Source organism: Protopterus annectens, chromosome 11.part0, assembly GCF_019279795.1.
Source record: "Protopterus annectens isolate FY-2018-M chromosome 11.part0, PAN1.0, whole genome shotgun sequence".
Taxonomy (NCBI): domain Eukaryota; kingdom Metazoa; phylum Chordata; order Ceratodontiformes; family Protopteridae; genus Protopterus; species Protopterus annectens.
Window position 1 is genome coordinate 1142147254 of NC_056745.1, and position 16601 is coordinate 1142163854.

Genomic DNA, 16601 nt, shown 5'->3' on the forward strand with positions numbered 1-16601 from the left:
ATGGAGCTACGCGCTCGAGAGACTTGAACCTCAGCACTGAAATAAGTAGGACATGCTGGAGGGACAGATTCATAACCCAGAGGCTCCCTTCACTCTGGAATAAAATCCCAGTCCAGGTTAGGCAGAGTCCCTCATTGACTCTCGTCAAGAGGAATCTTGATGAGTGGATGGGAGATCTTAGGTTTACCCCGGGTATCACTTCTGTGTCACTGTTAGACAGAGGCACAGTATACTAACCTTGAAAAAGGGCATAGCAAAATAAATTTAAAATGGGTGGTGAAAGCCAAACAAACTCTGGCTAGGCTTATAAATGCCCTAGGGCAGATAGCCTAGTATGAACCTATGAACCAATGAACCTATGAACCTATAAATTATTTTTAACTAACAGCATAGCCATACAACTACAACCAAAGTGAATTTGCAGGTAACTATGCTATAGGCAACACTCTACATAATTTGCTTAATTTCACCATTTTCATTTGTACATGAAAATTTGTACTCAACAAGCATATTCTTTGACAAAGTAAATGGTAACCATATGTGTGTGTGTGTGAGCGTGCTCACACACGGGCACATGTATGTGTATGTGTGTGTGTGTGTGTGTGTGTGTGTGTGTGTGTGTGTGTGTGTGTGTGTGTGTGCGCGTGTGTGCGTGCGTGTGTGTGTGTGTGTGTGTGTGTGTGTGTGTGTGTGTGTGTGTGTGTGAGCGTGCTCACACACGGACACATGTGTGTGCGTGTGTGTGTGTGTGTGTGTGTGTGTGTGTGTGTGTGTGTGTGTGTGTGTGTGTGTGTGCTCATACATGGGCACGTGTGTGTGTGTGTGTGTGTGTGTGTGTGTGTGTGTGTGTGTGTGTGTGTGTGTGTGTGTGTGTGTGTGTGTGTGTGAGCGTGCTCACACACGGGCACATGTGTGTGTGTGTGTGTGTGTGTGTGTGTGTGTGTGTGTGTGTGTGTGTATTCACTTACAATTCTTATTGATGATAATTATAACACTATATAAAAATACAAATTTCCTGTTTTCATGAACCTAGTAGTTGTATAGCATACTATAAAATCCTAAAGGTCTAACTGTAAGTCATCCACTATTCTCTCTATTGGTTTGCTAAAGTAAAGGTAGCAAATGTATGGGCCTGTACTGTTTAATGTAGACTTTTAAACAGGATCAGTACTGTCACTCTTAGAATAGAAATGGAAAACTCATGACTCATAGGAGCTCAAGGCTTACAAAGCCAATTGCCTAATGTTGCATGGATTATTTTTTACTTCAAGACTACCACTGGTACCTAATCAGCAAATGGTGTGGTGAAGTTTTCTTCAGCCAAATTTGTCTTCTTGTGTATGTATCACAGGCAAACCAGAATGTTATCAACCTTCTTTCTCCTCCTTACAAATGTATAAAACCTTCTGTTATTGTTGTCTCTATCAGTTCCAAGCTTCATTTACATGATAATTCTATTGTGACATAGGTTCATAGGTTGGTACTAGGCTATCGGCCCTAGGGCCTATACAAGCCTAGCCATAACAATTCCCTAGATATTTCTTCCCACAATATTTACTTCCCTGGACCCCTGTCTAGCAGGGCGACTGCCATGATCCCTGGGGTGAATTTCCTATCTCCCATCCAATCATCAAGGTTCCGTATGAAGAGGGCCAATGAGGCAGTCTATTCCAGAATCTGGGGAGTCTCTGGGTCAGGAGCCTATCCCTCCAGCATGTTTTTTTCATTGTGATGACAAGGTTTAGATCCCTGGAGCATTTGGCTCTGACAGATTGGGATTTCTTTAAGTGGAGCATGTCCAGCAGCTCAGGGTTTGACATGATCTTATATGTTAAGCAGAGATTGCCTCTGAGTAGACGATATGCCACAGAGTATAGCTGGAGTTTTAGATGGCTCTGGAAACTGATTAGAAGAAGTCAATCAGGTTCAGAAGACAAAATTGGCCCTTTACAAACCCAAACTGGATGGGGTCCAGTGCTTGAAGTCTGACAATGTCTTTGTTTATAAGTTCCATGATAATGCGTTCCATGCCCTTGCAGGTCAGGCTCATCAGACTGATGGGATGATAGTTCCTGGTATCCAAGGTGGATCCCCCCTTGTGAAGTAGGATAACTGTAGCTATGCGCCACTCAGTGGGCATGAAGCCTGAGGTGAGGCTATGATTAAACATGACAATTAGGTGAGGTGCCAGTTCTTTTTGTAGTTCCTGTAATACACAGCCCGGGTTGTTATCTGGTCCCATGGTTGCTGTATTCTTAGCTTTGGAGAGTGCGGTTTCTACCTGTATGGCCATGATTACCAGAATTTGGCAATCTTTTGGTATTGAGATGGGCCCTTTAGGGGATGAGAGAGGGGTGAAGTTGGCACTAAATCGATCTGCCAGGATACTGGCAATATCCTTGGGATCAGTATATTTAATGCCGTTCTGTTGTAGCTCAGAGCATATCTGAGCATTGCCATTTAGATTCTTGACATAACTATAGAATGCCTTATGGTTGCCTTTGGAATCTTTGGCAATTTTATTTTTGTAACTAGCTTTGGAGGATTTTATGAGGGATCTCAGCTTCTTACTGAGGCTGGTAAGGGAGTTTTTTGCATCCTGGGATTTTCCTCTTTTCTGCAGCAGTTTCTTTCTTCTGTTGTATACATTTTTTAAATCTGACTTTTAATACTGTTGATTTTCCTTTTCAGTGATTTTTATTTAATTTCATTCCCTCCAGTGCAACTCTTTTGAATGTGCATCTTTACTTCACAGTGGGTGTGGCTCAAGACTTTAAAAAATGAAGTTATCACCCTACAATTCTACCAAATACTCACTGACTTAGGTCAAATATCAATACAATTGAGCTTGCTATCACATATGTTTCAAGATAAAATATTTCGATCCCTTGTATGCAGCATGGTTTTGGAATTATTAATGCAAATATGAACAAGCAGTATTTGATGCCTAGAGGTGCAATACGAGGTAACTGCAGAAACACCTGGAGGTTCACTCGGCTGTAATGGGTTAATGTTCATTTCTTAATTTCCATCAGTAATTCTCTCTTTTTAAGACAATTTACAGCCTAACATGATGTCTTATCTTTTATCTCTCTCTTTTGGTTCTATTTTAAAAGTTAATATGTTATTTCTTACAACTGTCTACTTACAGGTGCTAAGAGACCATAATACCATACCAGAAACACATCATTTGATAGATCATGCCAGCTAATGAAAGAAATGGTGTGGTAACTTGTTGAAAAGATGGCAGGTTAGCAATAGATAATGTCAGACTCCAGAAAAGAAGATGTATCCTCAGTTTTGTGCAGTTTAATTAATCATAAGACCTCATTATAAATGCTGCACTTCTGCTTGTGTGATACATTTGCACATAACTAGCTTTGTGATACCAAGGTAGGGTTTTATCTGCCAAGGTGGATAATAGTTTCAATTAGCAGCCTAAATGCTGGGATGGCAAGGTAGAGAGACAGGGTATCATGTGGTCATGTGATACCTTTCCCATTTCCTCACAAATCTACATCTCTTACGTGGCATTTTATGTATTATGGCTTTGTTTATGGCCTTACAAACTGCATTCTGCATTTTAACCAGAAACCCCTTAAGAACCATTTCTAAGTACAGGATAACAGAGGTATGAAATAAAAAGTAATTGTGTTCCATTTGAAGATCTGTGCACAACTTAAGGAATGAATGACTGGTTACTAGTGACCCACTGAGTTTGCCTGATCACTTCCACTGCAGAACACTTTGTTACTCCTTTTACGAATAGCTGCTTTATAAACTCAAAAGAAGGCTGTTAATATTAAGGCTGCTACTTGCCATGTAAATGGTTTGGTTTCATAAATGGAATTGCAACATTCTGTAGCCAGCCAGAATGGTTAAGAAGCAGTGCATTAAAGATACATGCTATGCTTGAAATACAGTGTGTAAAACATTTTTATGGACAATTTCTTGAAGAACGGTCCATAAGGCATGACATCTATCAGTTGATAGTATCTTGTTCTTATTCATGTTACTATATGTGTACAAACAAGCATTACAGTTTACCACAAGCTTGTCTAAAATTATCTTGCCACTTGCTGTCAAATAGCAAGACAGACCTAAGCAAGAGCGTACTAAACACTGAATTTATTTCCAAAATTAGACATTGTTTATATTAGGTTGATATCGTACTTGAGAATATTAATGCATGAGAAAATGTTTAATACTGCATGATCTTGCCATACCTGTGTACAGAAGTATTTCATTCTCAAGATATTTCTTTCAAAACTTCATGTAGATTTGTGGAGCACCAGGAAACCTATCATGTCATCAAGCAGCCTGTGGCGGTGCCCTGTGTCGGGATGATGATGGAAACAGAATGTGTGGTGGCCCAAACTGCAATGGCATTTCATCACTTGCAGACAAAGCATTCAGTATGGCAAACAATTCAAACATGTTGGTCAGCAATTTATTAACACAGCTGTACGATTCTGAGAAACAGGTATGTATAAATCTAGAATATTTTTTTTTATGTTTGCACAGCCCAAAATGTTAACATTCTTAGCAGCATTTGAATTCTAAGAGGCATATATGTCTTGTAAAGATACCATCAAACTCATTTTATAAATGTATCTATTGATTTAACTATTGTAGATATGTACATTTATTTATTTATTTATTTATTTATTATTTGTTCACTGGGTAAGTGGACTAGTCAAATGACTCTTTTCAGCCATGACGCAAGCTCGAAGAGTAGTCAATAAAATTATATATAAAATGAATACATAGCAAAATTAAGAACATAATGGTAAGAATGACTACAGATGGGATAAGATTAAAAGATCCAGTCAAAAATATGTAAAAAATGCAACCTAAGATATGCATAAAATGGGTCTATATTAGATCACTGACCGCTTAAAAAAGCGAACGTTTTTTAATGTTAGTGAAAGCTTGCAATCTCAAACTGTCAGAACAGCGATTTTTTCCTAGGGAAAAAAATTGCTGTCCAAAACACATACACACAACAAAAGCACACCGAACAAACAGCAATCCACACACATAAACCTAAAATCTTACACCTAACCCTACACTAAACTATACACACACACACACCACTAACTATCCACTTACCTTAACCCAAACCCTAACCCTAAGGTCCATCACTATCACACACTCACCTCACCCGCTCCCTAACCCTAACTCACCTAACCCCCCCTAACCCTCACGTCCACACAGTCGCACACATACCTAACCCACACCCTAACCCTAACTCACCTAACCCGCCCTAACCCTCACATCCACACAATTGCACACTTTCCTGAACCCGACCCGTAACTTTCCACCACATCACTGAAAATACCAAAGCAACAGAAACGGACAACCGAATTCTTTCCCTAGGAAAAAATTTGTTTTTCTGTTGATTCGATATTTTAAGCTTTCACTGCATAGGGTTCGATAGTAGAACATTTGAAGGTTTGCAACCTCAATGTTCTAATATAGACCTGCATAAAATCATACATATAATACATAAACTTCTATATAAATGTGAAATATTTGTATGTAAGATGCCACATTAAGAAGCTGAGACAGGTTTATTAAATGTATTCTATTATTCATGGTATGGAATGGTAAGTTATTTAACCATTGTCACTGTAGCAGTTGCAGTTAAATTCAGTAAACAAATTCTCTTTAAATGCATTTTTAATGTTTTTAATGGTTTCTAGATTTTTGAGTCTATAGGCAGGTGGTCTCAAGTAGCAGGTCTTAGTCTAAAGAAGGCTCTCTCACCTAAAGCAGTTTTAAATGAGGGGAGTACTAGAGAGAAATTGTTGTCCTGTGTACTTCTGAGTATATAACAGTTGTCATATAAAGGTAGTTTCACATTTAAAGGAGGTCTGTGACTGTGTTTTATCAACTTGTAAATTAGAGTACTTTGAAGAAAAGTGGGCTTTTGAAGTTCTGAAAGACATTCAGAATTTTTTAACAGACTGCGTTTGTGCATCTCTGGGTCTACTAATAGAATGAATATTCAGATTTTATTCTCAGCAGTCTCTATTCTGTGAGTATTGTGGGCTGAATGCATAATGAGAACAGGAAGGACACATACAAGTATGGGTATTTAAATATTTTTAGCAATAGCCCTGCGAGCAGTGGGCAAAAGGAGGCAACTGTTCTTGTAACACAGTTTTAATTGAGCAAGGACAATTAGTTACAAAATCTGTGTGTGGTAAAGGAAAGTGTAGGGCCGAGTATTGGGCCAAGGCACCTGTTTTCAGTGACATTAGGTATTATAGAATTTCAAAATGAAGAACCAGGCAAACACAACCCAATATCAGAAGCCACAATTTACACCAAGCACAGGAACGCTGACGACAGTTTACCTAGGCTTCGTCTTTAATGAACAGACTTCTTCAGAACAATCACCCTTTGAAATCACTTTGGTTATATACATTTCACCCAAAACTAACCCCAATTAACACATTCCATTAAACAATTGATTAATTGGTTAATTAGAAATCTGTAAGCCCTATAAAATGCATATACTTGACCATAATGCTATATTTACACAAATTTTGTTAAATATTGGTAAATATATACATCCTGTTACATAAATATAATGTAATACATCAAAAAAACTTTTAATCATTAATAAATATTCATACTTAAAAAAATGTGCTTTGAAAATGTATATACACTTTAAATATATACGTAATATTGTATGTTTGTTAAAATTATGCTTGTTAAAACTATATATTTATTAAAAAATAGAAATATGCACAATAAAAATGCATATTGAAGCCATACATCACTCTTAACATTTATTAATGGTTGTGTATGTAAAACTTTCCAAGTCTTAAACATCCACTTATGTTACCCTAAAATGTGTTTTAATTTTAAAATGGGAATTATACTAATATTGTCATTAATACCCGGAAACACCGTGGCATCCAATCTCAGTTGCCATTTCGTTTCTCATATGTCCAAGTGCACGTCCAAGATGGCACCCTGACTATCCTTCTTTAAATGTTGTATTGTGCAAAACTTAAATTCATGCCCCGGGTATTGCTCAATATGCCTAACCAAAGCATTAGTATTCCTCATATGCCTGATGTCTAATATATGCTCATTAATTCTTTCCCTAATAGTTCTGCATGTTTTCCATATACAAAAGGCCGGACAATGGACAGCTTTTCCTATATAAACAACATTTTTGGTGTGACAATCAAAATGCTCATAAATATAAATGGGTATGCCACCCACAGTAATTTTTTTACCAGTGACTAAAATGTGCTTACATGTACTATATCTACCACACTTAAAATTACCCTTAACTCTACTTGTATAAGTACTCTCTGTACTGGAGTGACATCCCATTTCTAATAATTGCTTGAACGACCTTCCTTTTCTGAAGACATTTTTTGGAGCCTTCCATAACTTGTTCCATACGCTACAATCCAATTTCAACAATCTCCAATTATTTTGTATAATGTTAACTATATGATCAGCATCATAATTATATGTAGTTATAAAAAATATTTGTTCACTCATTTCATTTCTATCATTTCTTATGTCATTTCCTATTTCCACTACTGTTTGCATATTCATTTGTATACTTTCATTGCCATTGTTGGTCAATATGGCCTTGTAACCCCCATTATTTCTTTTATATATTACCGCATCCCTAATGGTATTGCATAAAGTAACCGAATACCCACGCTTAATAAACATGCTCTTAATAAATTCAACTTCACTAAGAAAAATCCTGATGCTCACTTACTATTCTGGCTGCCCTAACCATTTGACCCTTTACTATTGCTTTTTTCTGTTGGTTAGGGTGACAGCTCTGGTAATTCAAGTACGAGTTTGAAAAGGTAGATTTTCTGTGTATTCCGGACGTCAAGCATTTGCTAGACTGATCCACTTTTAATTTAACATCCAAGTATGACAATTCACTTTCACTAAACTCAAAAGTAAACTTGAAAAATTCCACTGTACAATTTATATAATCTATGAATGCTTTCATACTTTCAACATCCCCCTCCCAAATTACAAATATGTCGTCCAGAAAACGAGTATATTGTTGTATATATTTCTTATATTCACTAGTGAACACATACTCCTGTTCCCAAAAGGACATTATATAATTGGCATAAATGGGGGCACAAGCAGCCCCCATTGCCACCCCAGTATTCTGCTTAAAATAATGACCTTCAAAAAATATGAAGTTATTTTTCAACACTATCTCCATTAAGGTGATGAATACATTAATACGATCCTGGTCATGTACGCCAGTTTTAACTAACTGATTTTCCAGCCATTCCCATCCAATTTCGTTAGGAATGACTGAAAACAAGTTACATACATCAATAGTGAACAGGATAGTGCCATCACTATCGCTATTATGTGACAGGATGTATATATTTACCAATATTTAACAACATTTGTGTAAATATAGCATTATGGTCAAGTATATGCATTTTATAGGGCTTACAGATTTCCAATTAACCAATTAATCAATTGTTTAATAGAATGTGTTAACTGGGGTTAGTTTTGTGTGAAATGTATATAACTGAAGTGATTTTAAATGGTGATTGTTCTGAAGAAGTGTGTTCATTAAAGACAAAACCTAGGTAAACTGTCGTCAGCATTCCTGTGCTTGGTGTAAATTGTGGCTTCTGATATTGGGTTGTGTTTGCCTGGTTCTTCATTTTGAAATTCTACAGTTTGTTTGGAGAGTCATTGATACATTAGGTATTATGTTGCCATTAACATTTGTTGAGATAATACGAGGAGTAGTGGGTAATTTCTTAACCTTGGCAAAGATTATGACATTGTTTTTTCTTAGGGTTAATTAGTAGTGGACCAAATGTATAACTGACTGAAAGTAACTTGTAACTTGCTTTGCACATCAGAGAAGCTAGTACTGGATTTCAGGAGCCACAGTGCAGGAGCAGCATATCATCTGAATACACATACTATTGAAAGGATAAAATGCCAGTTTATTTTTCTGACACTTAGAAGTTTTTATTTTGACCTATAGCAGTTACCTTGTTTTTACTTCATGCATGTTTTATAACTGGGGTTAAATAATAAAACCTTAACATTTGCTTTTACTATGCTAAAATAAAAGAAAGTGTTAACCAAATATACAATTCCTCCAAAAGGATAATTTAATAAATAATACTATATAGCCATAATCGTTTAGCAAGCGAAGCTATATAGGAATAAAATATGATATATTCAATTTTAGAAGATCCTTCTTGTTAAGATGCATGTGGCATCTTAAAACAGATTTTTTTTCTTATTTCGCTCAAGTCCAATTTCTACTTCTTTATGCGACATACACTGGGTAGCACAATGGTTTCACAGCTCTTCCTTCTCTGGTTCAAATTTTTAGCTGAGAAGCTTTGTTTGCAGATTCTGTGTTGGTCAACATGGAGCTTCAAAGGATGATCCATGCTGAGGGTGAGCTGATAATTTTTCAGTTGCCAGTGGATATGAATGGAGTGTGTGTGTGTGTGTGTGTGTGTGTGTGTGTGTGTGTGTGTGTGTGTGTGTGTGTGTGTGTGTGTGTGTGTGTGTGTGTATTTTGTGTGTGTTATATGTGTGTGTGTGGGTGTGTGTGTGTGTGTGTGTATGTGTGTGTGTGTGTGTGTGTGTGTGTGTGTGTGTGTGTGTGTGTGTGTATTTATGTGTGGGTGTGTTTATGGGTGTATGTGCATATGCCCTGTGATGCACTGGTATCCTGCTCAGAATTAATTCTCTGCCTTATATCTATAATCCACAGTTTAGGCTATGGATCACTCTACCCTGGAATAAGATAAAGCAGGTAACAGAAAAAGAACAAATGAATATCTTGTAACACACATTTAAAAAAAAAACAAAGCAAAACTTGGCCATGGTTTTGCTATAATCCTTACAATTATTTCTTAGAGATGTGATTCACATTGAATGGAAATTAATACTATACTGTGTAGAAAGTAATTAAAATCTGCAATCTGAGCTTCAATGTACTGTACAGTTTTTAATGAAAAAATAACTAAAAATGTTGAAATTATATGACTTCCAGAATGAGAAAAAAATCCATGAGTGCACTTTTAAAATACTAGTCTCAGCATTTCAGCAATGAAGGAAAATTCATTTCTTAAGCATATCTTCTTGACCATATATGGAGATAAAAGACAAGGGTGAACAAGTTTTTTGAACTGTATGCTAACCTTCAGCAGGTAGCCTCTTTCTCCATAAGTGTACACATTAACCCCTGCTTATGCACATTTCTGTATGGTATAACTTTTCACTACTGCCAAACAAAATCTTAAAATGACAAGTTTAAACTAAAAACTCATTTAGGCAATCATTTTTACAGAAAATTAAAAATATATACCCACAAAAAGTTATATATATTCCAGAAAATTCTATCATATCTCTTTGCACAGAATAAATAAATTGTGTTTAAAATCTACATGCTCTAGTATGCATGGGGTATACCAAGCGATGGCTCAGATCACCAAATGTAATATTGTGATAATGTCCATAAGAAATACTGCAAATAATGCAGAAAAGCTGTTTTTCTGTAATGAATCTAGCCACATGCTTCCAAGAAATAAAAAATAATCCATGCAACTGCCACTAGTTTTTGTTAATACAGAGCCTTTACATGATGGAATTGGAGATTAAAGAATTTGAAAGAGTCATTCTGTATAGTTTCTGTACTTTTGCATCTTGGCTAAAAACTAGAATACTTCCTGTCAAATATTTTGTCTTCTGATCAAATTACCAATAGTTTGAAGAAGAGAAAGTATTGAAGAAAATACTTGGGACAAAGAACTGGGTGAGGGGCAATGGCCTTCCCTTTGATAGTCTACTGGAAGGCCAAAAGTATCCTGAATCTTTGTTTCATCCAGCATGTCTTATCGGTTTTGGTCCCTGAAGTTGATTAGGATGATTTCAATATTGGCAAAGCACAGAAACATGTTGCAAAATGTGTTGTTTTATGATTTAATGCAGTCATCAATAAAAAGGCAGTCTAATGATCTAAGGACTTGGCCTTCCTTGGTTTGGCACTAGGAAACAGTCTGTGTTGTCATATAAGACATAAGGATCTTTCTAGATGATGAGTAAGTTCCACAAAAACAAGAGCCATTTTACTTTTCAATAAGCTGCTGAAGTTGGCAACCCTTAACTCCTACCTGTAGTGCCAAGACAGCCTCAGAATGATATTTCCGATAGTCTACAATACCTTACAACACCAGCAGATGTCCTGCTGATGTAGATTTGTTGATCTTTGATATAACTTTGCCCCTCCCTGCCATCTACGCCACCCCACAGCAGCCAAAAAGAAATGTTCCCTGCTCCCATACCTTTGGCTGAAACTTAAATGTTTCTTTTTGCCATGATGAAGATATGCCAGTATAATTCTCTAGAAGAGGAGAAGGATACACAAAGTGTTTTGTTTTTCTTTTTGTCCTAGTTAATTTAAAGGATTGAACCCTTTTGGACTTATAGTAAAATGATGTACTTTTTTCCTCTTGCTCTGAAAATGATAACAACTATGGAGCCACCTAACCAACAACCCTATAATATCTATGATCTTCTTAACAGATTTTGCTGAAACTATAACTGTGTACAACAGGGACTTTTATGGACATTCTGAAGTTTTATCAACTTTAATCTCTTGACCAGATGAAACTCTCCTACCTTCCTTAATTCTTATTTTTTTTTATCATGATTAAATTAGAAAGCTACATAATAAGAAGTAACACTAGAGAGTCACTGCAAATGGCTCGAGCATGCATTGGCTACAAGAAGCTGACATGAACAGTGGCTGTACAGTGACACGTATTTTGTTAACAGCTTTATTGAAATGTGATACATAAGAACAAAACACTAGCAAAATAAAACCAGTACTAGTTACATGTATATCCACATCATGTTTTGCTGTATATATCACTCGGATTCATTAAATAGCCAAACATTATAACTGATCATAGAACATCGAGTAATATTTCTCTATTTATAAGTTTGTTTTATTCACTACTTATATTCTATGGTAATTTTTTTTTAAATTGTATCTTAATAGTAGATGTTTCTCTTTGACACACAACACTGACAATATTTATAAATTCAGTAAATGATGGTGTAACCTAATTTTTCCAATTCTTAGCAGTCCTATCCCTAGCTATTAAGCTCCAAATAAGTGGAGACTGAGGCTTAAGTACACATCAAGGAATCGGATTAAACAACAACAAATGTTTAGCTACCATAAATTTATCAGACTACAATTCTCACAGGAAATATTGCATTTTCCCAAAAATGTTATAGAACTGTATAAGCATAAACCATATGCTGCCACTCTGCTTTGATTAAAGATTTACACTTCCAACAATCAATACAGTCTTTTGCATATAATTTCAGTTCTATATGGAGTGATAAATGACCTATGTGAAGTTTTCCAAGAGACTAACTTTCAAAATAAAGATTATACATTTTTTTGAGGATAGTGAAATCATGTTTTTTATCTATCATGGTAAAAGTTGAGAAGGTCTCTTGGTGAGCATAATCTCAATAGTTACTTTTGCTACATTCATAGGTATTAATTATTTTGTATAGTTTTGATCAATGTTATCTGCTTATGTCATCGTTTGTTTCAGGGTTGTTTAGGAAACTATGAGAGGATGGATATTGTAGCTGAATTATATCATACATTAAATCAACTCTAGAGATTATAAATTGTTGCTTTAAACTATAAGCCAGTTTTCCACATCCAAATCATATTTCCCTATAGGTAGTCTTGTGTTAAGTATCTAGTCTGTCTTAACATTTGATTCCAAAACATCAGATTGCCATTTCTAAGCCTAACAGTTTTTTAATCCATACTATCTGGACATTTTAGTGTATATGCTATGGGAAATAATGTGAAACACCAACTTTTTATCTCAGGGTATTCATGTATAAAATTTCAAAATGTTTTTAATATTATGTTTTTGTAAGTAGAATCTGTTGGTTTGCTATATTTTTTTAAATAAATATTTCTTAAACAGCCACTTTGAATTATTATTTAAGATTTTTTTAAGTTGTATAGTGACATTTTTCTTTACTTAACTACATGGTTTTCTACAGATTTTTTTTGAAATGGCCGAATAATCAGAATTTGATAATAAAGTAATTATTGAAGTTTTAGTATATGTTTCTAGGTTAAGAAATGGTATTCCACTATCTGTCCATTCTCTTGCAGGATGTCCCAAAGTTTGTATAGATTTGTTGGGTTATCATAAGAACTTTAAACAAATATCATTAAATTGTTTAATTTATCAGTGACACTTATTTTTGACTGCAGAAGCATGCCATTGCCTTCAATCACACAGTTTTGCAATTTCTCCTGAAAAGCTCTGCTAAACAAGTGTGAGCAAAGTTAGATGTTAGGAGAATCCTTTATTTATTTAATGTTCCATAGTCAGACATTTTTGTCCATCCTATTTATGATGTAAGATAATAACAGACAAACCACAGAGTACTTTTAATATTCTGGCATTAATATTCAGTATCTTTCTGCCATGCCCATATACATTAGGGTGGGAGATTGGCATAATGGTTAAGGTAGTTATCTTACAGACACAATATGCAGGGCTTGATTTTCACTTGGGGTAACTGGCTAAGCTTAAAATGGCCCAAAAGGGCAGTTAGCCTAGTAGTAATCTATGAACCTATATACTTCAATTTAATTGCTCCGTACATATTGTATTTTACAGTGACTGGGGCATTTATTTTGATGTTTAATTTGGCTTGAGTTATCCTCAGTGTAGTTGATTCTGGCCATCCAAACCTTAATTTCCAATAGCTTAACATATCCCATTTTAGATTTTATCTGGCCTCAGTTTTGCCAGGTACAATTTGTATTGAAATTTTCAACTTGATTATGACACAATAATTATCACTCTGTTTCCAACTATATTACTTCCATGTTATTGGGGATCTTGCAGTCTTTTTGCAGATACTTTTCATGAATCTCTTTATGTTGAGATACATACATCAAATGCTATTTTCAGATTCTATCTTTGTTGCACTCTTTTTTGTGCAGAATATGCACTGGAACAGTAAATTCTGTTGAAATTCTCGGGAGTACTGTTTTTCTTGTTTCTAAAATTACTAATTTAACTAAGGTGGAAACTGAAACTGACTACACAGGGCATTTACTTATGATAAAGGATAAGTTAATAAATAACATGAGGATTAAGGTTATCCTCTGCAGGTCACCATAGATGACCAAAGGACAGACTCACTCTTTCCTACTATAATACACCCATCCATGTTTGCAAGTATCAACCATTTCCTGTACTGATATTATGAACAGCCACTGCCATTCATAAAGTTTATTAGATGAGTTGTTGGCCTGAAACCTTAAGTGACTTGAAAATATATGTTAGCCCAACAGAAGGTATTGCATTACCTCTATGCTTCGTTTTATTTGTATTTTCTGTTAGTGGACCAGCCCTGCAATTGTTAATTTTTTTATAGACAAGTAGGGAATGGAAGTAGATCACCAGGCCTTTCTTCTGTATAACACACACACACACACACACACACACACACACACACACACACACACACACACACACACACACACACATATGCACACGCGCACACGCACACACACACACACACACACACACACACACACACACACGCATGCACACACACGCACACACATGCACGCACACACACACACATACTGCATTCACACCTAGGAGCAATTTAGATTTTGTTTCTGCCTGTTGGGTGAAAATACAACCCACACAAACATAGTGACAACATGCAGACCCCACACAGAAGACACCCTAGCCAAGAATCAAACTGGAAAACCTCTTGCTATGAGGTGATAATACTAATCACTATGAATAGACAATGGAAAGTCTAGCCAAAACAGTTTCCTCTAGCATACATCAGTTTGCCTCAGAAAATGTTGGTAACATATTCAAGGGCATGCCCACAGGCAAATACATTGGGTCTATGACAGCCGATCGAAAGGTAATTTCCGCAAATGGTATATAGATCGAAAATGCCGTTAATCAAAATCAGTTTTGAGAAGGGCTGTCCCCCCCCCCCCACACCCCCCACTAGATATATATTCCAATTCTAATATCACACTAAAGTGAGGAAAGGGCAAATTTTCCGATCTTCACTGTACCATGATCTCACAACACCACTTTCAAATAATGGTATTTTCGATCTATATGTGGTTCACGCAAATTACATCATTTCATTCAGCTGTCATAGATCCAATACATCTACACACACACACACACACACACACACACACACATATATATATATATATATATATATATATATGTATATATATATATATATACCTAGGAACTTTCTATCCTTTGCTGGTGCAAATGAGAGCTACGGTTTTCAAGTGAGAAAAAAACAAACAGTTCATTTCATTTAAGACCAATTGAGAGAATCCCAGGGAGAAACACTCTGAGATCAACTGGAATTTCCTTATTAGAGAACTCACAGCATAAGTCCCTAAAGTCTATCTACAAGTAGGCAGGTGGTTAGCCTACAGAAACACATCAAATCCTTATGGTCAGCATCTGTGTTCTCTCACTTCTAAAGTGGTAGCCACTATAACATAGGCATTAGGTAGACAAAGGGCCATTCATCTGATGCTCTCAGGAGACACAATGATTCCTATAAAACGTGGTGTGCTCTCAGAGCTCTGTCTAGCCTAGCCACAAATTTATAATTATTTCTATCTGCCACTGACAGTGATATAAACAGCACACCGTGCAGCAAAATCGGTTTCCTTTAGGCCAAGAGTTCAAAGCTCTGTTCTACTTACAGAAGAATTAAGGAACAATCTGCCTTTCCTTACTCTTTTAGTTTAACGTTAGCATTATTTCCTGAATACATCGGTGGGCCTTGGCTCACTAAACTGTTTAACCTGGTGTATTTATTGTAGGTACCTCCAGAAGTCTTACTTGCTACTTCATACTTGCTACACAGATTCACAAGAGAGTTTCCTTTCTGAGCAGAGTGGCAAAAAAGTTAGCATTGCTGCCATGACAGCACTTTGTTCTCCAATTCAGTCCTTGGCTATGGTAGCTTCTTTATAGTGACTGCATGTCCTCCATGTGTCTGTGTGGGTTTTTACCAGGTGCTGTGGTTTCCTCCCATATTGAAAGATATGCCATAAGTGAACTGCAGTATGTGCTATATGGCATTGAGTGAGTCTGTGTACTCTGCATTGGTTTGATGAACTACTCAGGTTTAGTTTCTCAGTTCTCTGCTGATTATGAGTCAGCAGAGGCTCTGGGTCTTCAATGACCTTGAATTGGATTATGTGGGTAATTAAATTATAAATGCAAATATACATATGGATCCTGCATTTCAGATATCTTGTACAACTTTCACCCCCTTACTGCTTCATCCAGGCCGTTTGGTCACAACCCCCTTTACTCAAACACACACACACACACACACACACACACACACACACACACACACACACACACACACACACACATACACACACACAGTTGCACACAAGCTCTTGTTCATGCACTCACATACACCAGTGTGTGTATGCACACATCCATAAACAAAACTACCTT

General features: G+C 36.3%; 1 protein-coding gene across 2 annotated transcripts in view; it reads left to right on the forward strand.

Annotated features, from left to right (window-relative positions):
• The window catches only part of LAMB4 (laminin subunit beta 4), a 1139974-nt gene that overhangs the window by 898090 nt on the left and 225283 nt on the right, over positions 1 to 16601 (forward strand). For both annotated transcript variants that reach the window (XM_044088495.1, XM_044088496.1), the window contains exon 29: positions 4280 to 4483. In XM_044088495.1, coding sequence (XP_043944430.1) covers positions 4280 to 4483 — 204 coding nt within the window. The remainder of the gene's footprint in view (positions 1 to 4279; positions 4484 to 16601) is intronic.